Here is a 24,304-nt window from a genome sequence, read left to right as displayed (position 1 = left end):
ACACAAAAAAGCGCTGCAAACACAAAAAAAGCGCTGCAAACACAAAAAAAGCGCTGCAAACACAAAAAAAGCGTTGCAAACACAAAAAAAGCGTTGCAAACACAAAAAAGCGCTGCAAACACAAAAACGCGCTGCAAACACAAAAAAGCGCTGCAAACAAAAAAGGCGCTGCAAACACAAAAAAGCGCTGCAAACACAAAAAAAGCGCTGCAAACACAAAAAAAGCGCTGCAAACACAAAAAAGCGCTGCAAACACAAAAAAGCGCTGCAAACACAAAAACGTGCTGCAAACACAAAAAAGCGCTGCAAACACAAAAAAAGCGCTGCAAACACAAAAAAAGCGCTGCAAACACAAAAAAGCGCTGCAAACACAAAAAAGCGCTGCAAACAAAAAAGGCGCTGCAAACAAAAAAAAAAGCGCTGCAAACACAAAAAAAGCGCTGCAAACACAAAAAAGCGCAGCAAACACAAAAAAGCGCTGCAAACACAAAAAAGCGCTGCAAACACAAAAACGTGCTGCAAACACAAAAAAGCGCTGCAAACACAAAAAAAGTGCTGCAAACACAAAAACGCGCTGCAAACACAAAAAAACCGCTGCAAACACAAAAACGCGCTGCAAACACAAAAAAAGCGCTGCAAACACAAAAAAAGCGCTGCAAACACAAAAACGCGCTGCAAACACAAAAAAAGCGCTGCAAACACAAAAACGCGCTGCAAACACAAAAAAGCGCTGCAAACACAAAAAAGCGCTGCAAACACAAAAAAGCGCAGCAAACACAAAAAAGCGCAGCAAACACAAAAAAAGTGCTGCAAACACAAAAACGCGCTGCAAACACAAAAAAAGCGCTGCAAACACAAAAAAGCGCTGCAAACACAAAAAAAGCGCTGCAAACACAAAAAAGCGCTGCAAACACAAAAAAAGCGCTGCAAACTCAAAAAAAGCGCTGCAAACACAAAAAAGCGCTGCAAACACAAAAAAAGCGCTGCAAACACAAAAAAAGCGCTGCAAACACAAAAAAAGCGCTGCAAACTCAAAAAAAGCGCTGCAAACACAAAAACGCGCTGCAAACACAAAAAAAGCGCTGCAAACACAAAAAAGCGCTGCAAACACAAAAAAAGCGCTGCAAACACAAAAAAGCGCTGCAAACACAAAAAAAGCGCTGCAAACTCAAAAAAAGCGCTGCAAACACAAAAAAGCGCTGCAAACACAAAAAAAGTGCTGCAAACACAAAAAAGCGCAGCAAACACAAAAAAAGCGCTGCAAACACAAAAAAGCGCTGCAAACACAAAAAAAGCGCTGCAAACACAAAAAAGCGCTGCAAACACAAAAAAAGCGCTGCAAACACAAAAAAGCGCTGCAAACACAAAAAAAGCGCTGCAAACACAAAAACGTGCTGCAAACACAAAAAAGCGCTGCAAACACAAAAAAGCGCAGCAAACACAAAAAAAGTGCTGCAAACACAAAAACGCGCTGCAAACACAAAAAAAGCGCTGCAAACACAAAAACGCGCTGCAAACACAAAAAAAGCGCTGCAAACACAAAAAAGCGCTGCAAACACAAAAAAAGTGCTGCAAACACAAAAAAAGCGTTGCAAACACAAAAAAGCGCTGCAAGCACAAAAAAGCGCTGCAAACACAAAAAAAAGCGCTGCAAACACAAAAAAGTGCTGCAAATAGCATGGAGCACAATGGAAATGTTTCAAGGGGACCTCAAAAAGTGACGAACCCATCTGGGACCTGATTCTATGTATACATGTTAAGTAAACCTACTGTAAAATACAGTAAAAAGAGTTTAATTTGTATCTCTACCCAGGACTGAAAATTTCTTCCAGTTTTTCCTAATTCAATCCTTGATTCGAATTTCTCATAAGCTTAATTGATTTAGTCTAAAGAGAAAAGAATTATTGACTATTTTTATTTGAAGACTATAAAATGTCTACCAAAATAAATGTTGGTAAGTGCAGTCTGACTTAATGTAATGACTAAAAGTTGACAAAAATTCAATGACTTTACGTTGACTAAAACTAGACTAAAACTATGAAAGACTCAAATTACTAAAATGTGACTGTTAAGCATTTTCATCTCAAGATAAAGGCTAAGTCTAAATTAAAAATGCCTGTCAAAATGAACACTGTGCGGCATAAGGACTAAACTGAGAATGTGTGAAGAGAATGAGGTGATTTGTAACTTGTTCCTTATTTAAGAAATCAGAAGTGTTACACCAATGTCACACAGCCAAGAAGCTGGCCTAGTTTAAAAAAAGGTTAAATTAGTTTTGAGATTAAAAAAATCCTACTTGGTAGATTTGTATCATTATAGGGTGGTTGTGTTTACTCACTGCCAACACACATTTATGTTCAAACATGTAAAAGTGAGTTTTGCATCCGATGACCCCTTTAAGTAACTCAATGACATAAGTAAAAAAGAAAAAAAAAATATTGTAATTTCAGGGAATGACTTTAATTCAACATGGTTGTGAATATTTCACCTTAAAAAAGACATTTTCATTGTTAAAAATTAAATCATCAGTAATTACCTTCCAAATTTAATTTCTTTTTAAAAATATGACGCATGGGCACACTACTGCTATTCCTGCAGTTACTGAATGTTCAGTGTTGAATAGAATCAAATTTGAAATATTCCAGCCACTGTTAATGCAATTCTTTTTTTCTTTTTTTAATTAAAAATAAAACTTGCATGTACATGTCATGACCCCTTTAAGAATTGCAGGAACAGTCATACTGTAATTATTGTAGCATGGCACAAGTTTTTGAAAAAACAAAACAAAAAACGCACAATCAAAATTGTTTATTGTGCTTGACAGCGATGTTTTATTATAGGAATCAAATACCTAAACTGAGCCATATGAACAGGTAATATGTGATAGCACTACAACAGGTGACTGGTGTTAAACAGTTTGGCCTGAGATGCCAAAGCCATTTCAGTCTTACAAAATGTAACATACTAAAAACAGATTCAAGCACTACAGAAAACAAATTACAACATGTCAAGTCGAACAGAGTGGAATATTGTAAAGCCAAAGCATTTCCACTACAAATGTACAAAAAATCAACAGTAAAATGATTCCAGCTTTAGAATGTACAGCAAATCATGTAAATAGTAGTTTAATGCTGTGTTTGATAAAGAAAAATACAATACCACAAAACTATACATAAAAGGACTTCTGCGAAATGTAAAAAAAAGTAAATGAAGTGTGAGACCCAGTGATAGAAATGAGGTGCTTTCAGCATGCTGATACAAACAATGCTGTTGCTTATTGCACACGGGGAACCACACAACATAAAATACCACGTTAATCCAATGTTATCAATTATTAAAATAAATTAGCAACTTGAACTAAATAAGCAGTTCAGTTAAGTCACGTTTAAACATGTTTCAACTATGTGGAAAGATGGATACCTGACTGTTTAGCCTTATATGACTTTTAGATTGCATGTTTTATAGTGGGAACAAACAGTATGCTGTGCTGTTGATGTGCTTTTTAACTACAACATGTGCACTGATGAAATCCATCAATCTATTGCAAAATGCTGTTGAAACAGGTTTACACAACTATATACAAGTTCTCAAAATGGTCCACTAAATTAAGATTTACTGTTAACGGATGTACTGGTAAATGCATCTCACACCTAAAAACATGCTTATTGACAATTATGCATATTTTGCCTGTATGTTTTTTTTGTGGTAGATTTAAACCACAATATTTAAAAGCAATCACTTTGTCATAGCACACAGTAATAAAAAAAACATTCAAAATGTAAAAAAGTGTTTTTGGAGGGGGAAAACAAAAACTACTATCAATGAAGCTTGGCACTAATTGAAGAGATTCTACATCTCTAATTTAAAGGGAAATTCTATTATAGTTATATGGGGAAACGGGACACGTTGGTATGTTGTTACTCACAGGAGACTATAAAATGGCATGTGACAGTTGTCATTTTGTGCTATAATGTGAATATAAAGGCGAGGAAGCTTAGGAGAGTTTAAGACTTGTGGTGTTCAGAAGCCGGAAGGAGTGAGAATGTTCATGTCTCGATGTCTCAGTCTGTGACAGGATGTTTTCTTTCCGTCCTCGTCGCTCATCTCGATCTTAGGAGAGTTGAAATTGGCGGGGTCTTCAACCGTGAGGTTTACTTGGGTTTTCATGGCATCCATTGTATTGGACTTCTGAACACCAAAGTATGATTGCAGCATAAATCCCCCTGTAATCATGAAAACATGCTTTACATTAACACACATTCCTGCTCTTACTGTGAATTTATATAGTGATTTCCACAATACACATGACATTAAGGTTTATAATATCTTACTATATTTCGGCCTTTTAGTCACATTTCAATTCGCAAAAATGATTCACGAACCCATTCTGATCTAAATCACATTATTTGCGATACGCAAAGTTCCAATCTAGATCAAATGATTCACAAACTGTTCCAATCTAAATCAAATGATTCACGATACGTGATTTGAAGTTCCGTGATAAAAGTCCAATTATTCACAAACCTGCTCCAAAGTCCCGATATAAATCAAATGATTTGTGATATGCGATCTGATTGGAGCGTTTCGAAACAGAAAATCATTTTGTGACCCAATGGTTTAACTGATTCAGAGTTTTGAAAAGCTCCAACTTTTAAAATCCTTACAAGCAATAAAAACACTTTTCATTTAATCGTTTTTTTGCTTGTGAATCATTTGAATGATTGAAGTCACAAGACTACCGTTTTATGGCATCAAATGAAATAAGGGAAAAGAGTATTATGTTTTTGAACTGTTGAATTTGACGTGAAAAGATACGTCCTTATTGAAAAAATGAAACACTTATTTTATAGATACATTGCCTCTCAATAATTTCAGCACTTTTCAAAAGTACCTCTTCAGGAATAATGCTATTTTCAAGGGCTTTCAGTGCCTTTCATTTACAATTTAAAAGGTCAAACTTAAGTACTTTAAGCACTTTCATCACCTTGTATGAAATCTGAATACAGTCAATTTCCAAACAGAATAAACAAAATAAATAAATAAAAAACCTTCACTGTTGAACAAATATTGAGAAGAATGAACAAACAAATCTAAGGTTACAATTAAACCTCTTCAAAAAAGCTAGAGTAATATATTCATATAACAGGTTCTTGCCAGGTGTCTTGGTTTCTGATCCTGGGTCAGTGGGGGATTTCTGCACGATGGGCCGCGCACCGAAGAGGCTCCATCGATCTCCTCCTCGTCCACCTCCTTCGTTACCTCCCATTGAAACGCTTGTGTTGAAACTGCTGGACCTAAATGGAGTATTGTGGTGAAGACTCTGGCTAATCCAGTGCCTGTCAGGAAAAAAAAAAAAAAGAGATAAATTATCAGTATATTACTTTCAGTAGCAGACTGTTCTATTGCACATTACGACTCCAATTATGTACTTAAACAGTCTATAACTACAAAACATAGCTGTGAAACAGTGTTTTCACCTGTTCCTGGTGTTTAGGGGATGAGGGGAGGGACAAAGTGACGGACGTTGCTGATGTTGAAAGCTTGTCCTCTCTGAAGTCCTCTTTTGGCATCTTCAACTCCTATATAAAAGGAAAGAAAACAGCTGTTTAATATGTAACCGATGGTGCGTCATAAAACAGAGATCCCTCCCATGGGAAATGCTTATCATGTTCCATTGTTATAGTACTAAATATAACAGCAATACAGCAAAACAACATTACGCAACTGTATTCATCTAGCGCTAGTTCAACAAAGATCTTAGATATCACAAAAAAAAACGCTTTACAGTAAAAAACGAACCTCAACTGATGTACTGCACTTAAAAAAATACGTAATAAAAATAAGCGATGCAATGCTGGACCTTCGGGGCCGTAATACACTAGTCCAATGACACTGCTTAACTGATCCCAACAGCTAATGTGCAACATTAAATAGCTGATAGTAATTTAATAATGTCTTCTAGTGACGTTAATCCAGCACTCTTGACATTCAACAGCGATATATTGGATTTTATCCAGTTACTTTAGTGGTTAAATGGCTGCTATCCAAAAACTAGAAGCTTCCGAGCGCTGATAAACAGGCCGTTGTTTACAAGAGAAATCCTACCTTTTCCGCGCTATAGCTCGTTTATTATCCGATCCAGCGGGGTCTTCCATTTGGTCCATGTTTAATAAATTAAATATTTGGTGGTGGTATGCTGATGAAATCGAAAAATACCGAAAAAGCTTCGTTAAATTGTGTTTTTGCAACCGAGCGTAAGGGTATCCTAAAGAGAGCAAGAACAACACGTACTGCCAAAATGACGGACAGGAAGTTCAACGTTACAAAATAAAAGCCCCCGCCGCAGCATGAGGGCGTTGACTTCCGACACACCTCCAGCAAAGCCCAATGAAACCGCAAGAAGGTCGTTTAATTGTATTTGAAGGAGTCAACAACCCTTTTTATATTTAGATACGACTAGTCTGAGAATAACAGACAAATAAAGTCAAACGTTGAGGATAAAGGTTGTACCTAGGTCAATGACATAAACTAATAAAAAAATATTTGTGAATGCGTGTGTGTGATCTGAATACTTAACATGGAAGTATACATTACATAAATATAAACAGTGATAGTTAAAGGATAACTATTGCCAAAATGCAACCTGGGCTGCTTTTTTTACTGTAAACGAGACAAACATATATCTAAAAGCGTAATTACGACAAACGATCCGTTTTTGAGGTTGACCGTGATTTCGTTTTGTTTTCAATGGCCGGTGAATGGGAATAATAGGGGCATAAATTTGACCGCATCAAAAATGGATTTTTTTTTACAACACTAAGAAGGCTCGACACACCATGAAACTTTGCTCCAAGTATCGCCTGGGTCTCTACACATGAACTCGAGCATTGAGAACATTGTTTGTGTACACACAGTTTACTAAAAAGAAAGGTTTTGAACAACTCACTTTCACTGTTTGAGTTTCCGCTGGCCAGTCAAGAGGTGTCGATCTCCGAATGCGAGGAGTGTAAAGATGGATAGCTCCTAAAGCATATATAAATGCACGGCTAATTCGTTGTTTTGTCGCAAGTTAAAAACAATATTAACCTTCTAGTTGTAAAAAGAGCCTCATATAAGCTTAATATTTTGCCCTATGGAGTCCATTCATTCGCATTTGGAGATCGACACTTCTTGGCTGGCAAGACGGCTGCGAGCGGAAACTCAAACAGTGTAAGTGAGTTGTTCAAAACCTTTCTTTTTAGTAAACTGTGTGTACACAAACAATGTTCTCAATGCTCGAGTTCATGTGTAGAGACCCAGGCAATACTTCGAGCAAAGTTTCATGGTGTGTCGAGCCTTCTTAGTGTTGTAAAAATATCGATTTTGATGCGGTCAAATTTATGCCCCTAGTATTCCCATTCACCGGCCATTGAAAACAAAACGAATTCACAGTCAATCTCAAAAACGGCTCGTTTGTTGTAATTATGCTTTTAGATATATGTTTATCTCGTTTACAGTAAAAAAAAAAAAAAAAAAAAACAGGTTGCATTTTGGCAATAGTTATCCTTTAAATAATATTAAAAAGTAATATTAAGTAATATTTTTATGTTTGATGAGTCTTTTATGCTCATCAATGCTGTATTTATTTAATAAAAAATACAGAAAAAAACAGCAATATTGTGAAATATTATTGCAATTTCTAATATTGGTTTTCTATTTTATTGTACTTATAAAATATAATTTATTTAAGTGACACAGCTCTGAAATTTTATCAGCCATTACTTTAGTCTTTAGTGTCACATGACCCTTGAGAAATCATTTTAATATGCTGATTTATTATCAGCTTTGAAACTGTTGTGCTGCTTAATATTTTTTGAAACCTCTGGTACTTCTTTCTTTGATTCTTTGGTTAATAAAAAGTTAAACAAGAACAGCATTTATTTAAAATAGAAATATTTTCTAACAATATAAGGCTGTACTATCACATTATATCAATTTAACACATCCTTGCTGAATAAAAGTATTAATTTCTTAAAAAAATGAAAAATAATTTTTTTACTGACCCCAAATTTGAATAAACACTGTTCTTTTTAACTTTTTATTTATCAAAGAATCCTGAAAAAATGATCACAGGTCCCATTATAAAATTATAAAACTGCATATTAAAATGATTTTTGAAGAATCATGTGACAATGAAGACTAGAGTAATGATGCTGAAAATTCAGCTTTGATCACAGATATAAATTATATTTTAAAGTATATTAAAAGAGAAAACTGTTATTTTATATTGCAATAATATTTTACAAAATATTTTTTTTCTGCATTACAAATCTTACTGATCCCACATTGTAGAACGGCAGTGTATATATAAATATAAATATAAACATATATATATATATATATATATATATATATATATATATATATATATTTAAAATCATAGACAAAAAATAATAATATAATCAACAATATTAATGGATTAAAGATTACAATAAGATTAATTAAATAAAGATGAAGATTAATTAAAGATAAAATGAAAATTTATTTCCGACGTAACATGGAAGGCACTGCATTATAGCATTTTGCATAGGACAACCTTTTTATTTTTCTTGAAAGAAACTAAAATTAAGCTGAATAAAAATGACTTTTTTTCTGACTTCCTATGCAGTCTGCAATATCAAGCCACCTTTACATCCACAATACATAAACATTTTCACGATAAACATTATTGTCAATAAAAAAATTGATGTAAAACCAATTGTAAAGCGTCATTGCATTTTAAAACTTAACAGTATGAATAAATAAACTGAACTACAACTACAACATGAAAAATCTGATAGAAAACCAGTACATTGGCCATAGTTCTCCAAAACATTATGCAAGGAGAACTTATAAGGAATTATCTAGAAATTTTCTTTCCCAAATTAAAATTAAAAATAAAAAACTTAAGATACACATTTGCATGTTTATAGGTTATTTAAACCTAAATACATTCCCTGGGTTAATGCCCGTATTAAACAGAACATTTAATCAAGCGTTATCTAAAAAGGTAGTTTGAGAATATTTCTCTCATTTTCTCATTTAAGAACTCAAAAAAGCACCATTATGTAATTTGAACTCTTTCTCATCCAGCATCATCGCAAATACCCCTGTGCGATACTTTTTAAGCTCTTTATACAGTACATACTATAAATAGTATATGACTACACAGAACTGAACCTAAAAACAACCCAGTGCTACACAATTCATGAGTTTTTGAACTATTATTGCTATGAAAACAATCTTTTTTCTTTTTTTCTTGAATATTTCTTTGCAGAGCTGTTTCCTGAGTACAGATTAACAATAGTATTAAACTAAATTGGACTGACAGTGCAAGTTAGTTCATCACTAGACAAATCTGCTCTCATTTTCAAGTTCACTCTATGTATATAATGTACTTACAATATGTTACTACTGCGTGCAAAAAATGTACATTTCATATTCTCGGTGCAAGATATTCTTTCAGATGACCCATGCTCTTATTGGATTATAATGCCATACTTAATAGTATTTTTGTTTCTTTGTTTCTCTGAGGTCTCTGTAATAAATAGACATAAAAAAGCTAATGCAAGATATGGCACAGGAGTAGTGGCACTGCACCCCCTGAAAGAAGTTGGAAGGTATCCTTCATTCTGTATTCAAGTCAATAAGGCGGGCATCACGTTGAGTGAAGCAGTTTGATTGGTCACTCGTAAAGACATCTTAAAGGTGCAGAGTTGATCGATGTAGCGCTCCGTTGAGCTTCACTGCGACTCAGCTCTTTCCAGAAACTTCCCTTTGGAACCTAAAACACAATCATATCAAGTATTACCAACTAATGATTAATAATAATAACTGTGTTCCATGTCACATCCTATGACTTCTTTCTTCTGATTACCTGACATTTTGGAAGTGCCCAGAAGGGGGCATCAGAGTGGATTTCCCTTTCTGCAATAGGGCTGGCGAAACTGGCAAGCCGTTCTTAGGCGACATCTGGATGAAACACAACAAATATTTTAGAATTTGCAGTCATAGTCAGTAAACAGTTAATTTATTATGTGACAGACGTGATGTTTTGAGTCACATAATGTTCTGGTAAGCGCATGGCAGGGCCACAAGAATACATTGTACAGTGGAAAGGTGTGGGCAGGTAAGCCCTGTTTATCTCCATATCCTTTTAGGTAGATGGTCCTTTAGCAGAAGATGTTGGCTTGGAATATACAGTCAAGCCCGAAATTATTCATACCCCTGGCAAATTCTGACTTAAAGTTACTTTTACTCAACCAGCAAGTTTTTTTGGACTGGAAATGACACAGGCTTCTCCCAAAAGATAATAAGACGGTGTACAAGAGGCATCATTGTGGAAAAAAAATATTTCTCAGCCTTTATTTAACCTTTATTTGAACAAAAAGTGTCATGTCCAAAATTATTCATACCCTTTGCAAACTGTTGCAGTCTATGGGAAAATCCAAAGTTCTATACCATTCCAAATAGTCCAAGCTGTTTTTAAAGCATCCTAATTACCCTGATTCATTGGGAACAGCTGTTTTATTCAACTCAACAGGTGAAAAACAGAAGCTCTCTGCTGTTGGTTTGTGGACAGTCATGGCTAATACAAAGGAGCTCACTGAGGACCTGCGGCTGCGCATTGTGGCTGCTCACAAGTTAGGAAAGGGCTATAAGACCATATCTAAATATTTTGAAGTTCCAGTGGCTACAGTGCAAAGTATTATTAAAAAATACAAGACGTTACGCACTGTGAAAAATCTCAGAGGACGTGGTCGGAAGCCAAAAGTGACACCTGTGCCGGCCAGGAGGATAGGCACTGCACACCAAGGCACACAAAAGCCTGCTTGGCCTTTGCAAATGCTCATCTGGACAAAGAAGACTTCTGGTCTTCTGTTTTATGGTCAGATGAAACAAAAATTGAATTGTTTGGCCACAATGATGTTGGCTTCATTTGGCATAAAAAAGGTGAAGCCTTCACCCCTAAGAACACCATCCCCACTGTCAAATATGGTGGTGAGAACCTAATGTTTTGGGGGTGTTTATCATCTGGTGGACCAGGGAACCTAATCACAGTAAACGGCACCATGAAAAAGGAGCAATACATCAAAATTCTCAACAACAACATCAGGCAGTCTGCAGAAACTTGGCCTTGGGCACCAGTGGACATTTCAGCACGACAACGACCCAAAACACAAAGCAAAAGTGGTAAAGAAATGGTTAGCAGACAAAAACATTAATGTTTTGCAGTGGCCCAGCCAGAGTCCTGACTTAAATCCAATTGAGAATCTGTGGAAGGAGCTAAAGATCAGGGTGATGGAAAGGAGACCCTCCAACCTGAAAGAGCTGGAGCTCATCGCTAAAGATGAATGGGCAAAAATACCAGTGGAGAAAAAGCTGGTCAGCAATTATAGGAAGTGTTTGATTGCTGTAATAGCCAATAAAGGCTTTTCTATTGATTATTGAGAAGGGTATGAATAATTTTGGACATGCCACTTTTTGTTCAACTGTAAATAAAAGCTGAGAAATATTTTTTCCACAATGATGCCTCTTGTACATCGTCTTATTATCTTTTGGGAAAAGCTGTCATTTCCATGTAAAAAAAAAAAAAAAACTTGCTGGTTAGATAAAAGTAACTTTAAGTCAGAATTGCCAGGGGTATGAATAATTTCGGGTTTGACTGTACATTGATGAACATTGTTTGGAAGTGAGAGCAGATGATTTGCAGAAAAATGGGTATTTGCTGCTTTTTTCTATTGTTTTGGTGGGTTTGCCAGCTGTTTTTTCATGAGCTAATAAACTGTTAAAATAAATCTGATCAAACTGCAAAATGAACTGATTTGTGTAATGCTTGTTTGAACAGACCTGGGGCCAAATTTACTAAACGGGGCAAATTAGCATTACGCAATTCCATAAAAGCGCAGATGGAAGCCCTTACAAAAATTAACCATGGTTTTATTATAGTTAATATAGTTATATAATAGTTATATAAAATTGTAGTAACCATGGTATTTTAGCATATTGACTACCATTTGTATAACCACAGTTTTACTACAAATACCATGGTTAGTGTAGCAAAACCATATTTAGATTGTGGTTACTTTTTTGGCTTTATTTGTAGTAAAACCTTGGTTAATTTTTGTTAGGGAGGGGAAAACTCTGCGTGTGATTTACTTACAATGTGCACATTAAAGAACATTTCCAGATCATTACAGCAAAATACAGCAAATACAGCATTTTAACAATGTCTTTACTCTCTTTATGGCCTTTAAACATGGTAGTTGCATTGCTGTCTATGCAGGGTCAGAAAGCTCTCAGATTTCATCAAAAATATCTTAATTTGTGTTCTAAAAATAAATGAAGGTCTTACGGGTTTAGAACGCGAGAGGGTGAGTAATTAATGACAGAAGTTAATTTTTTTGGGTGAACCCTTTTATTGAATTTATGAATTGAGTATTTAAATCTGTATTTCACTTAAAAATGAATAACAGTTGCTTTGTATGGTTCTCTTGTTGTTGGTACATTAATATTTTACCCATATTCCATTATTGGGTTGACTTGCGTTGACAAAATAAGTCTCATGATATGATAATATCCCAATATGAAGTCATATATTGGGCTTTCGGTTTTAGTTTGACAGATACTGTGCCAAAACATATTGGCCCAAAACACAAATTTAAAGACCCTTTTATGTTAGAATAAGAAGTTTAAATATATTTTAAAAAACACACGTTTTACTCAGAAGACCTATCGTTTGATATTGTCAGGAGACCATATAGAGACAGTTTTGCTATCGCGATATTACAATATTGATAATATTGTTACATCCCTATCTGTCACAATTATGCAAATAGACTAATTGTTAAGAAATACTGCACTGGAGGACACATCACAAGAGGAAGACACTCACCTCTGCAGGCTGGGAGGGTTTGGTTATGGGACAGGGTGGAGGGGGTCTGTTGGGTGGTAGTGGTCTTGTTCTGGAGGGTGCTGATGACGGCTGGGATGGCTCTGAATGCTGTAAACTCCTCTTGTGTGCAGCGTAGGCTGGAATTGGAGGTGGTTTCACAGTGGGCCGAACAACAGAATGTCTGGACCTAGGTGGACCTGTAGGACTTGCTCGAGGACTGGCCTGAGAACGCAAATACAGTCAAACCAAAATGTATTCAAACACCTTTAACATTTCTCACATTATCACAGTTTATTCGCTATAGTTTAAAAAATTAAATATCTTGATAATGTCAGATAACTTTGATAGAAAGGTATGTAATGGATTACAATCAACCAAAAATTCAGACAACTGTTAGTACGACAATATTTACACAACTATCAGTACTTTGTTGACCAATTACCAAGCAATGCAATAAACATTAGCAATAAAAGAAACACTTAAGCAAAACAGGGTCAGGTCAAAGTGTCTGAATAAATTTAGGTCCCAAATTTGTATGAGTTTTACTGGTAGTCCACTGCATGAAGAATTTTTAGGTATAATATATCACAGTTGATTTTGCTATCCTCACTTACATAGACGAACTATAGTGTCCTGCACCCACTAATAAAAAATATAAAAAATTATATCTGGTGTCTGAATAATTTTTGGTTTGACTGTATTTGAATATGAATAATGAATTTTAGCATAACAATGAATATATTTCACAAGGATTCTTGGGATGCTGGAATGCGGGTAATTTTCAGTCACAATGGCTGCACCATTTCAAATGTATTTTCCACACTGTCACTGTGTAAAGAATCAAATCAGATCGATATTCAGTATTTCTCCAACAGTTGCTATAGTAATGAATGAATGTCAAGAGACATAAGAGTCACTGTCATTGTGAAAAGATTGTAAAGGGATTGTATTTCTTTTATCTGCTCGTGTTAGTTTGCATTTTTATTATGGGTTGATATTCAACCCCTGAAATTGATTTTTATGGGTATCTTAACTCAAACATTTTAAGTATCTGGGGTGTTTTTCCCCTAAGCTCTGGTTAGTTTCTATTTTGTTCAAAATGAAGGAAAACACATTTTAAATCTAACTTTCTTGTTCAGAAGTGCATTCCCTCAAAAAGGATCAGTGTTATTTTAGTATTATTTGTAGACTATTATAGTATTTATTCATATTTTTGAATTAGCTTTTATATTTTATATCTTCCCTTCACATTTCCATTTTACGTTTTAGTAATTTTGTTTTGTGCCTATTCATTTTTTTTAAATATATATTTCTATTTAGTTGTATTTCAATTTTAATGATTCAACTTTAACTTATTAATTTTAGTTAGTTGCCAGTGTTACATTTCCAGTGTCGGGGAAAGTGACTTTTAAAAGTAATGCATTACAATATTGAGTTACCTTATGTTCATTAGTTACTTTTTATAAAAAGTAATGCGTTACGTTACTTTTGCGTTACTTTTTAAATCTGGGCAGGGCTTGCTTGTTTGTTTTTAATATAAAAAGTTCTATTTTTGTCAAATGTAAAAGCCTTTTCACACCAAAAGCCTCAGGCTTAGAGAAAAGTAAATTTAAGTCTGTACAGTAGACCACAGAAGAAAAAATGTCAAGTCTTCAGCAATAAAAAAAAAGGAAAACAAATGTTAGATTATCTTGAGTAACTTTTGCTTATTAGTATGGATGAATTTGATCATCGAAGCTTGGCAGCAAAGACACTGGTTAATAAAATGGGATTAAATACATAAAGGATGTTTGTATTATTTAATTTAATTATTGCAGGTTTGCTTTGAATTTCACTGTTTTTATTCATTTTGAGGAATACTGTACCTGTTTTTTTTGCATGTTCACATTTATTATAGAACTAAAGTAACATCTTACTCACAATTTCTCTTAACATGGGGACAGGAGAGCTTTTAATCATTAAATGGGGGGAAAAAGGAACTGGCATTACTTATTTGAAAAAGCAACTCAGATATTTTCTTGTCAATTAAAAAGTAATGCGTTACTTTACTAGTTACTTGGAAGAAGTAATATTATTACACAACTTGCGTTACCTGTAATGTGTTACCCCCAACACTGTACATTTCCAATTTTTCAGTTAGGTTTTTAAGTATAGTTCAATTAATGAAAATGATTTTTAATAGCTTTAGTTTTAGTTAATAATAGCACTGATATGGATGAATTTGGATCTGGTTCCATGTGTCGTTTTGCAGTTTGAACAACAAACAACTAAATGGATTTGTGTTGGATACAGGACATTTTTGCTTGCTGTCGGAACAAAGCCAATGATGCACGAAACCGTGCTTTTGGATGGATATATGGAACCCACGCTGACAACAAAACAACTTCACACCTGTTCATCAGCATGAGATTTCTTTGGCTGGAACACTGGGTTGGCGTGACCCGTCGTGTGACTTTTAGTCTCAGGGGTGTCTGGAACACTGACAAGAAGAGAAATAACACATTCTCAAATGCAAGAAGTGCCAAATACATGAAGATCACTGCATGTACGTGTTTTCATTTCACAGTTTAGAATCTAGGCGATTACTTGATGCATATATGGGTAGCAGGAAGAGTGGGGCTTTTGGTGGAAAGGAGCTTCTGTTTGCAGCGGCACCAACAGACACCAATGATAACCAATCCCAGAGCGAAAAACAGTATCAGGAGAACCAGGACAATATAAAGGTAGCCTGCAAAAGATAAGACAAGAACAAAACATCAACAAAAAAGCAAAATTAAGACAACATTCAACTAAATATTCATTTTTATTAAGTGTCTGTTGACGGACTGTGTGCGATCACAGGCCCACTGTCCAAACTTCCTCCTGAACCGAACGTCTCACAAAGCGGTGGTGCCCAACCCGAGTTACAATGACAGTTGTGGTTATTATTACAAAGCTGAAAGGAAACACACAAAAACATTTTTTGAAAAACAAGGAATAGATCAACTGCAAATAAAGACACAGCAGGTGAATAGGGTAAAACAAATTAACTAATAGTTATCACATTACTTACACCAGTTAATTGATTACATTGATAATTGCAAACAGTTTTTGTATTACAGGTTTTCCAGAAAGTTAGGTTTAAATATGCAAATGAGGCATTATTTAATGAAATATGTGCTAATTTGCATACATTTCTAGTATAAATGTGACCCTGGACCACAAAACCAGTCTTAAGTCGCTGGGGTTTATTTGTAGCAATAGCCAAAAATACATTGTATGGGTCAAAATTATTGATTTTTCTTTTATGTCAAAAATCATTAGAAAAATTAATTAAAGATCATGTTTCATTAAGATTTTTTGTAAAATTCCTACTGTAAACCTATCAAAATGTAATTTTTGATTAGTAATATGCATTGTTAAGAACTTAATTTGGACAACTTTAAAGGTGATTTTCTCAGTATTTTGATTTTTTTGCACCCTTAGATTCCAGATTTTCAAATAGATGTATCTCGGCCAAACATTGTCCTATCCTAACAAACTATACATAGATAGAAAGCTTATTTATTGAGCTTTCATATGATGTATATATCACACTTTTGTCAAATTTAACCTTATGACTGGTTTTGTGGTCCAGGGTCACAAATATAAACACTGGATGAAGTCCATTTCACAATATAGACAGGAATAGAAATGTAAAGTTTGGTGTGTGTAAGTGTTATTGAAGTGGAGATTTAACGGCCTTTAAAAATATGGATTGTAATTGAAATCTATTGAAACAAATAGATAAAGTGCTATAAAAGAAACACTTAAAAGTGTCTTTTGTGTGTTTTCTTTCCACTAGTCTGAAAAAACACTTTATGAAACCCCAAAAAGCCCAAAATCTCAAACTTGACAGGTGCATGAAAAAACAGTGTTTTAAAAAGAAGAAACCTAGAAAACCTAGAAGAAAAGACTAAAATATGGACCAATATAGCACACAAAATATATGGACTACAGTACTTTTATTAGCTTACTTTCAGGACCTTGCCAGATGCTTAAAAAGTCTTCAGAAATATTCCTCTGAAAGATCATACTAATTAGAAACAACACTAGAGGGAGGAAATGATGACAATTTTATAAACTATTTCTTTATATCTTTCCCACGACACGGATATTAATTCTGTAGTGTAAAACATGCTGCCTTATAAAGTATCATAATAGTGACCTGCATTCAGTGGAAGTGATTACACTACTGAAAAACTTCCCCAGATATTTCATCATATCCTCAATTGAACTCATCACTTGAATTAGTTATATAGATAGACACAACTCACACTGGAATCAGACATGTTTATAAATATTAACCCGCTTGACTAATAACGAGAATAGTGACTGACTGTTATAGATGGTTTTTACAATTAGAGGAAATGACCATGTATGTGCAAAAAAGCTCACTCTGCTCTATGTAGAAAATAAGCAGTATTGACTTACGCCGTGGCCATGACATTTGGCGCTGCATTCATCGGCTTGAAGAAAGGATGCATTGCGACATTCCCCTTCAAAACAGATCTGCTCAGATAGAAAATGAAGCAAAAAGTTCATTAAATAAATTCTCAACACACTTAAAGGAACACTTCACCCAAAAATGAAAATTCTGTCACCGACATGTCGCTCCAAAGACCTTCGTTCATCTTCGGAACACAAATTAAGATATTGTAATTTATTTTAACAATGTTCTTACTACCTTTCTGGGCCTTGAACGTGTCAGTTGTGTTGCTGTTTATGTAGGGTCAGAAATCTTGATTTGTTTTAGATGAACGTAGGTCTAACAGGTTGGGAACGACATGAGGGTGAGTAATTAATTCCAGAATTTTCATGTTTGGGTGAACTGTCCCTTTAAAGAACACTTCTAAAACAAAAACAAAAAAATACAGATAATGTACTCAGCCCATTGTCATCCAAGATGTTCATTATTTTCTTTCTTCAGTCGTATAGAAATGTTTTTTTTGAGTTTTTTTGTTTTATCTCCATATAGTGGACTTCAATGGTGCCTACAAGTTTGAAAGTCCCAAATGCTGTTTAAATGCAGCTTCAAAGGGCTCTAAACCGAGGAATAAGGGTTTTATCTTAAAATACGTTCTGTGAAGTTGGAGAAGAAAATGAGATAGGAGTTTTTTGACACAAACTGTATTGACCCAGATTACACAGAGTACGCATGCGCATGACAGAGCTAAACAAGACAAGCATTTGAGGTTAAAAAGTATATACATTTCAATTTTTTTAGAAAATGACCAATCATTTTGCTGGATAAGACCCTTATTCCTCGGCTGGGATCGTTTAGATCCCTTTAAAGCTGCATTTAAACTGCATTTTGGAAGTTCAAATTCGCAGGAACTATATGGAGATAATTCCTGAAATGTTTTTCTCAAAAAACATAATTTCTTTACGACTGAAGAAAGAAAGGATGACAATAGGGTGAGTACATTATCTGTACATTTTTGTTCTGGAAGTGAACTAATCCTTTAAATCAATCTGTTATTAGATCTATGCAGTCTATCAGTACCTACCGCATTCTCTCCACATTTGGTTCCAGTCTGAACCAGTCCTGGGTCTAGGGTGTCACTCTGTTCCTCATTACCCTGACCACGCTGGTACACATGTGTGCCTCTACACAGGATCTTCTCTTGACCATTCCGGATGTTGGTGTCTATGGCGACGGCGTTAGATTCTAAAGGCTTGCTGGCAGTGCTCAGGCACTGAATCTTCCCACATTTAGCATTTCTGAAACAGAGAACCAACACCAAGTCTTTGATCGGCCCAAATGATGATGACATACACTACCAGTCAAAAGTTTGGAATAATTAGGATTTATTAAAGGGGTCATTGGATGCAAAACTAACTTTTACATGTTGTTTGAACATTAATGTGTGTTGGCAGTTTTGTGTACACAACCACCCTACAACGATAATAATCCACCCAGTGGTATTTTTTTAATTTTGTTAAAAGTAATATCCCTTTTTTAAAATCAGGTCATTCTCAGCTTCTTGTCAGTGTGACGGCACACCGACAGAGTCCGCTCCTACGACAGTTGATTGACATGAGCGCCTTACCTTAGACCCGCCCTCAACGAGCTGAAACAGTCCGACTCCGATCACCTTTTGTGTGACTCAGGTGCAGCAGAAGACAAGAATGTCTCAAATTGAGCGACTGAGGTGTTTTGTTTTTGGATGTAATAACGAACATAGCAGTCATCATTTACTCCCGACATCTGAGCCGCTGAAGACGGAGAGGATAAGGTTACTTTTGATTTTAAAAAGGAAAGCGGCAATCCCGATCTACATATGCATCTAGTTCGTGCGAAACGTTCCTGATGCAGCTTCACCCACAGCAGAAGTGAGTATATAGGTTTTCTTTGCAAACGGACTTTCTTAATAATGTGCTTGTTGGCAAGTTTAGCTGCAAAACGCAGCTAAAGTAAGCATTATGGCTCATAATCCCACATCAGAGAGGGGCGGGGCAAGCAAAGCTCATTTGCATTTAAAGGGCCCATGCAATAAAATGAGTTGATTTTTTGCAGAGCTGGTTTTGACAAGGTAAAAGGGTGTTTTATTACACTACTACTGACAATTTTTAACCAAAGTATATTATAGACTTTTCATTAAGACCCTAAAGAATCATATGAACTTTGGCATCTGATGACCCCTTTAATGTTTTTACAAGAAATCTCTTATGTTCACTGCATTTATTGAATCAAAAATACATTAAAAGCAGTAATATTGTGAAATATTATCAAAATTTAAAATAACAGTTTTCTACTTAAATATATTTTAAATTGCAATTTATTCCTGGGGTGACAAAGCTGAATGTCAGTGTTACATGATCTTCAAGAAAGCCTTTGCTGATTTGCTCAGATATTAATAATAGCTCTTTTTTATTAATGTTGAATACAGCTTTTGCTACTTATTTTTTTTCTGAATTTTTTGATGACTAGAATGTTTAAAAGAACAGCATTTAATGTCTCATTCATTTATTTTTAATGCAGGTGAATTTCTTTTTATTTCTTTAAAAAAAATAAAAATAATTCTGACCCCAAACCTTTGAATGGTATTGTATTGTAGACTGGAGTAACGATGCTGAAAATTCAGCTTTGCATCAAAGGAATAAATTACATTTTAAAATATATTGCAATCGAAAACAGTTTTTTAAAATTGTAATAATATTACTGATTTTACAGAATTTTTGCTCCAATAAATGCAGCCATGGTGAGCATAAGAGCAAAAAAAAATCCTAATATATTTAACATTTGACCGTTAGTGTAGCTCTAAGTAAATGCATCTCACCTTTCAGTACATTTCCTGTATGTACCCATGAAACTCCCACAGTTTCCATAGGGATCGCCTGCTTTATTTACCTCAGTAAAACAAAGATCAGGAGCAGGACGGGCATCTAAGACACAGAGACAAAACATTAGCTTTATTGCGGAACAAGAACAGAACAGAACAAACACATCTACTCACATCTCATGTTTATGTTAATGGTTATGTGAATGTTATAATCCGTAGTATAACTCAGCTGGACTCAAAGGCTTTCTCTGATAGCTAAAGAGAGCAGCAGATGGCCTCACATTCAGAAACTAAGATCACAGCCAAGCACAGTATATGCCGTACAGTAAACTACAGTACACTCCCACATGGATTTCCTTTGGAAAATGGAAAAAATAAAAGAAAATGAAACTTATTCCTGTGATGGCAAAGCTGAATTTCCAGCATCATTACAAATCATACTAATATGGTAATTTACTGTTCATCAATGTTGTGCTGCTATGTTTGTGGAGACCGTGACTCACTGAATATTGGGTGCTTGGTTTTAAGGTGTTACTTTTAAACTGTGTGACTTTAAGCAGACTTTGGCAGACACAGACCTTTGCCCCAGAGAGAGAGGCACTGCTGCTCCAGTGTCAGACAGATTCCTGTGTAACAGTAGGCACTGCCACTCGCACAACTGCTGCCATCCAGCAAGTAAAAGTTAGCAGGACAGGACTCTGATTTCCCATCACAATACTCAGCCAGATCACAGGAGCCTGAAGGTGGACGGCACATCACTCCTGGACTCTTCAACTGGATAAACAGATAAACAGGAACAAATAAACAGATCACACTGTGTTAATTTACAATAGAGCTAGAGAACTACACTTTCAACAATGGACATTTGAGAGCAAGGATATTCTAAAATGCTTGTCTACATTTTAAATAATACTATTATTATAACAATTTAAGGACAAAGCATTTAGCAGACATCAAATCCTGTGTATAAACACTGAGTTGTATTAGTTGACACAATAATTAAGGATAAAAGTATTACTTAAAGGGTAAGTTCACCCAAAAATAAAAAATCTGTCATTAATTACTCACCCTTATGTCATTCCAAACCCGTAAGACCTTTGTTCATAATTATTCACAAATTAAGATATTTTTGATGAAATCTGAGTGCTTTTTGACCCTACATTGACAGCAAGGCAACTGACACATTCAAGGCCTTGAAAGAAAAGACAAGAAAACTTTTTACTTTATTCAACAATTTCTTCTCCTCCACGTCAGTCTCTGCCACCATTCACAAGAGAATGATGTTCTTAATTACTTTCTGGGCCTGGGAACATGTCAGTTGCAATGCTGTCTACTGTATGGAGGGTCCGAAAACTCAAAGATTTCATCATTAATATCTTAATTTGTGCTCCAAAGATGATTGAAGCTCTTAAGGATTTGGAATCACATGGAGGTGAGGAATTAATCCTAAAAACTATCCCTTTAAAATACTATTAAAAAAATTTCTATATATTCATTCATTCATTCATACATACCACACTAAAATTATTTTTTGTTGTTTGTTTGTTTTCTTCTTATTTAATTATATTCACCACTTTAAAAATGTGACGAACTTTTCACTTCTCAGTTTTTCTGATGCTGCACCACAATTAAGGGTGTAGAGAGTGTGAGATGAGTCACCTTGCACTCATGACAGCAAACTCCATGTGCGCACTCTGCTCCGATCTTCAGCGTGCAGTTGTTGGCATTACAACAGGGACTTGAGCACTCCTTTGTAGTGAAGGAAACAGAAACGGAAAATGTGAGAGTGAAAGATCAATTGGAATCATAGCATGGGAAAAAACAAGACAGAGGAAGCAATGAAACTCTCTCCTGACCTCTACTTCCCCACAATCACACTCTTCTCCTTCCTCCAGGTATCCGTTTCCACAGCGCTGGCCCCCGTACATGACCCTGGTGTTGGGAGGGTTAAATAAACACTTCCCTCCACCAGAGCTCAGGTAGCGCTTCAGCTCTTTCTGATTGCACTGGTTGAAGACGCGAGGGAACGGATCCCTGAAGAACACAGACTTTTATGTCGATATGTTGATTTTAAAGTGACAGTTCATCAAAAATGTCATCTTTTTCCTGTTCTCACCCTGTGGCAGCAGCCATGATGCAGCCTCCATGCTCGGGCTGAGCGAGACAGCAGCCTGGACTATCGTGGCTCATACCAAAATTATGCCCCATCTCATGAGCCATGGTGGCAGCGATTCCTACAGCACTGTTAGAGTGGTCCTACAAAGAGAGAGGCAGATTAAACAAAAACTGAGTCCACAGGCGTATAAAAACTCAATGGAATAATGCTGTAGGTCAATTTACCGAATTGACTCCACCAGATTGGTATTCAGAACACATGGCTTTAAGGGGAGCCAGACCAATGATCGTGCCCTGAAAAGAAACACCCCTACAAACACAACAAAAACAACTGTTGAAACGACAATACAAATAAGGAAGAATCAAATCAGACCAATTGACTAGCTGAACTGAAAATTACATTAAAATGGAGAGTTTACTTGTATGGCTTAATATAACATAAATAATGTCTCTTACGGAAATATGAAAGATTTACGTTATTTAAAAAATCGACATCGTTTTTTTAGACATTTTGCACTGTGTGAACTACTGCTGCTACTTGTTGCTATTTTTACCTCAACACAACTCTGAAAATAAAATACTGATACGATGCCACATTGTGCGGCTTTTGATTGTAATTTTTAGTCGAAGGCCAACAAGAGAAGTGATGTAAGTCTACTGCTTTCCAAGAGATAAGAAGAGGGAAAAATAATGGGAAGATGCCTGTGGACGAATAAAACTTCCTAAAGACCCGTGTCTTTGTTCTCTCCACTTTAGCCCTGATGCCTTTGAGGTTTTTAGTAGACCACAGCAACACTCGACTGACGTTATGAAGTGAGTTTGGAGTAAATGTGGTATTTTCACGTTCTTTCAGATGTAGCAGCATTTCTACACAGAACCGTAGGTCACTGAGAAGCTACGCAAACAGCTGTCATTATCACGAACAATTTCTTTCGATTTCATAATCGTGCAATTAAATCGTCTGCGAAAATGAACGTGATATAGGGTAGCTTTACAGTGAATTACGGCTCTGTGTACTAAATGCTGCTACATCTGAAAGCACCTGCTGGAGATTTACTACTGATTAAACAAATCGGCTTTACTGAAAAAACAATGTGCATGACAAACGCATTTAATTAATCATACAGCCCCAGATCATATGGTAATGAGGAGCTATAGTAAGACTGACGTTATTAGCTGAGTGTTGTCATTGGGCAGCTGTGGCAGCTGTTTCCTCCTCCAGGCCAGAAAGGCTCCCAGGGTGCTGTAGGGGTTGTCGGTCACAGTGATCTTGTCTTGATCATTCCAGATCTCCAACCAGATCAGAGCCACACGGATGTTCAGTGATTTATAATACTGTGAACATCAAAACAAATTATATATTAGAGTCCAGAAATAGGTAAGTGATTAAACAGGTTTGTTTAATACTACAGTTCACAGCAATCTTACCTTATCCACAAAGTTAGCTGCTTCAAGCAGTTTCGTTTTGGTCCTTTCAAGGTCCCGACCATGCTTCACAAACTAAAAAAGAGACACTATTAGGATGCAACTTTTTACTTTGGCTGAAATTAACTTTGTGTCATTTAGGTGGTGATTAGAGATGACTCTATCAGAACAGAGGTCAGCTATTCTGAGTCATGACAGGAAACAAGCCTTATCCGCAGAGGTGCAGTGGAGAGAGTCAACAAACAGATGATATCTGAAGCTCCAGAGTTGTCAGGTAACTGTCATTGACTTTCACCAGAGACTTTTATCCAATGCAACCAGCCGTCTTACAGTTGTGATGATTTATGTGATAAATACACTACCAGTCATAAGTTTTTGAACAGTAAGATTTCTTATGTTTTTTAAAGTCTCTTCTGCTCACCAAGCCTGCATTTATTTGATCCAAAGTACAGCAAAAACAGTACAATTTTAGCATCATTACTCCAGTCTTCAGTGCCACATGATCCTTCAGAAATCATTCTAATATGTTGACTTTTTCTTTTTGAGT

General features: G+C 35.6%; 2 protein-coding genes across 2 annotated transcripts in view; both read right to left on the bottom strand.

Moving 5' to 3' along the window:
- Positions 1 to 2,793: 2,793 nt before the first annotated feature.
- Positions 2,794 to 6,294, bottom strand: LOC141288642 (putative monooxygenase p33MONOX). The gene is made up of 4 exons (XM_073820805.1): positions 6,106 to 6,294; positions 5,478 to 5,579; positions 5,155 to 5,336; positions 2,794 to 4,223 (listed from the first exon to the last, which is right to left on the bottom strand). Exons 3-4 carry the CDS (start codon positions 5,264 to 5,266, stop codon positions 4,021 to 4,023), a joined length of 315 nt encoding a protein of 104 aa, XP_073676906.1. The 5' UTR covers positions 5,267 to 5,336; positions 5,478 to 5,579; positions 6,106 to 6,294; the 3' UTR covers positions 2,794 to 4,020.
- Positions 6,295 to 8,501: 2,207 nt separating this feature from the next.
- adam19b (ADAM metallopeptidase domain 19b) overlaps positions 8,502 to 24,304 on the bottom strand; it is a 40,196-nt gene continuing 24,393 nt past the window's right edge. The window contains exons 8-23 of the mRNA XM_073820370.1: positions 23,761 to 23,832; positions 23,501 to 23,667; positions 22,558 to 22,642; positions 22,334 to 22,473; positions 22,074 to 22,251; positions 21,877 to 21,966; positions 20,796 to 20,991; positions 20,215 to 20,320; positions 18,442 to 18,655; positions 17,366 to 17,443; positions 15,740 to 15,848; positions 15,500 to 15,641; positions 15,305 to 15,392; positions 12,914 to 13,135; positions 9,896 to 9,990; positions 8,502 to 9,802 (exon numbers count right to left, since the gene is read on the bottom strand). Of these exons, the coding sequence (XP_073676471.1) occupies positions 9,772 to 9,802; positions 9,896 to 9,990; positions 12,914 to 13,135; positions 15,305 to 15,392; positions 15,500 to 15,641; positions 15,740 to 15,848; positions 17,366 to 17,443; positions 18,442 to 18,655; positions 20,215 to 20,320; positions 20,796 to 20,991; positions 21,877 to 21,966; positions 22,074 to 22,251; positions 22,334 to 22,473; positions 22,558 to 22,642; positions 23,501 to 23,667; positions 23,761 to 23,832 (2,013 nt within the window). The 3' untranslated portion in view covers positions 8,502 to 9,771. The remainder of the gene's footprint in view (positions 9,803 to 9,895; positions 9,991 to 12,913; positions 13,136 to 15,304; positions 15,393 to 15,499; positions 15,642 to 15,739; positions 15,849 to 17,365; positions 17,444 to 18,441; positions 18,656 to 20,214; positions 20,321 to 20,795; positions 20,992 to 21,876; positions 21,967 to 22,073; positions 22,252 to 22,333; positions 22,474 to 22,557; positions 22,643 to 23,500; positions 23,668 to 23,760; positions 23,833 to 24,304) is intronic.

This window comes from Garra rufa, chromosome 16, assembly GCF_049309525.1.
Source record: "Garra rufa chromosome 16, GarRuf1.0, whole genome shotgun sequence".
Lineage (NCBI taxonomy): Eukaryota > Metazoa > Chordata > Actinopteri > Cypriniformes > Cyprinidae > Garra > Garra rufa.
This window is presented reverse-complemented; position numbering and strand designations above follow the sequence as displayed.

Excerpts from the sequence above, each read along its gene's own strand:
- LOC141288642 (XM_073820805.1), bottom strand. The coding sequence starts at position 5,266 with ATGGGAGGTAACGAAGGAGGTGGACGAGGAGGAGATCGATGGAGCCTC. Across the intron at positions 4,224-5,154 it reads ATCAGAAACCAAGACACCTG|GGGGATTTATGCTGCAATCA; the intron begins GCAAGAACCTGT and ends TCATGATTACAG.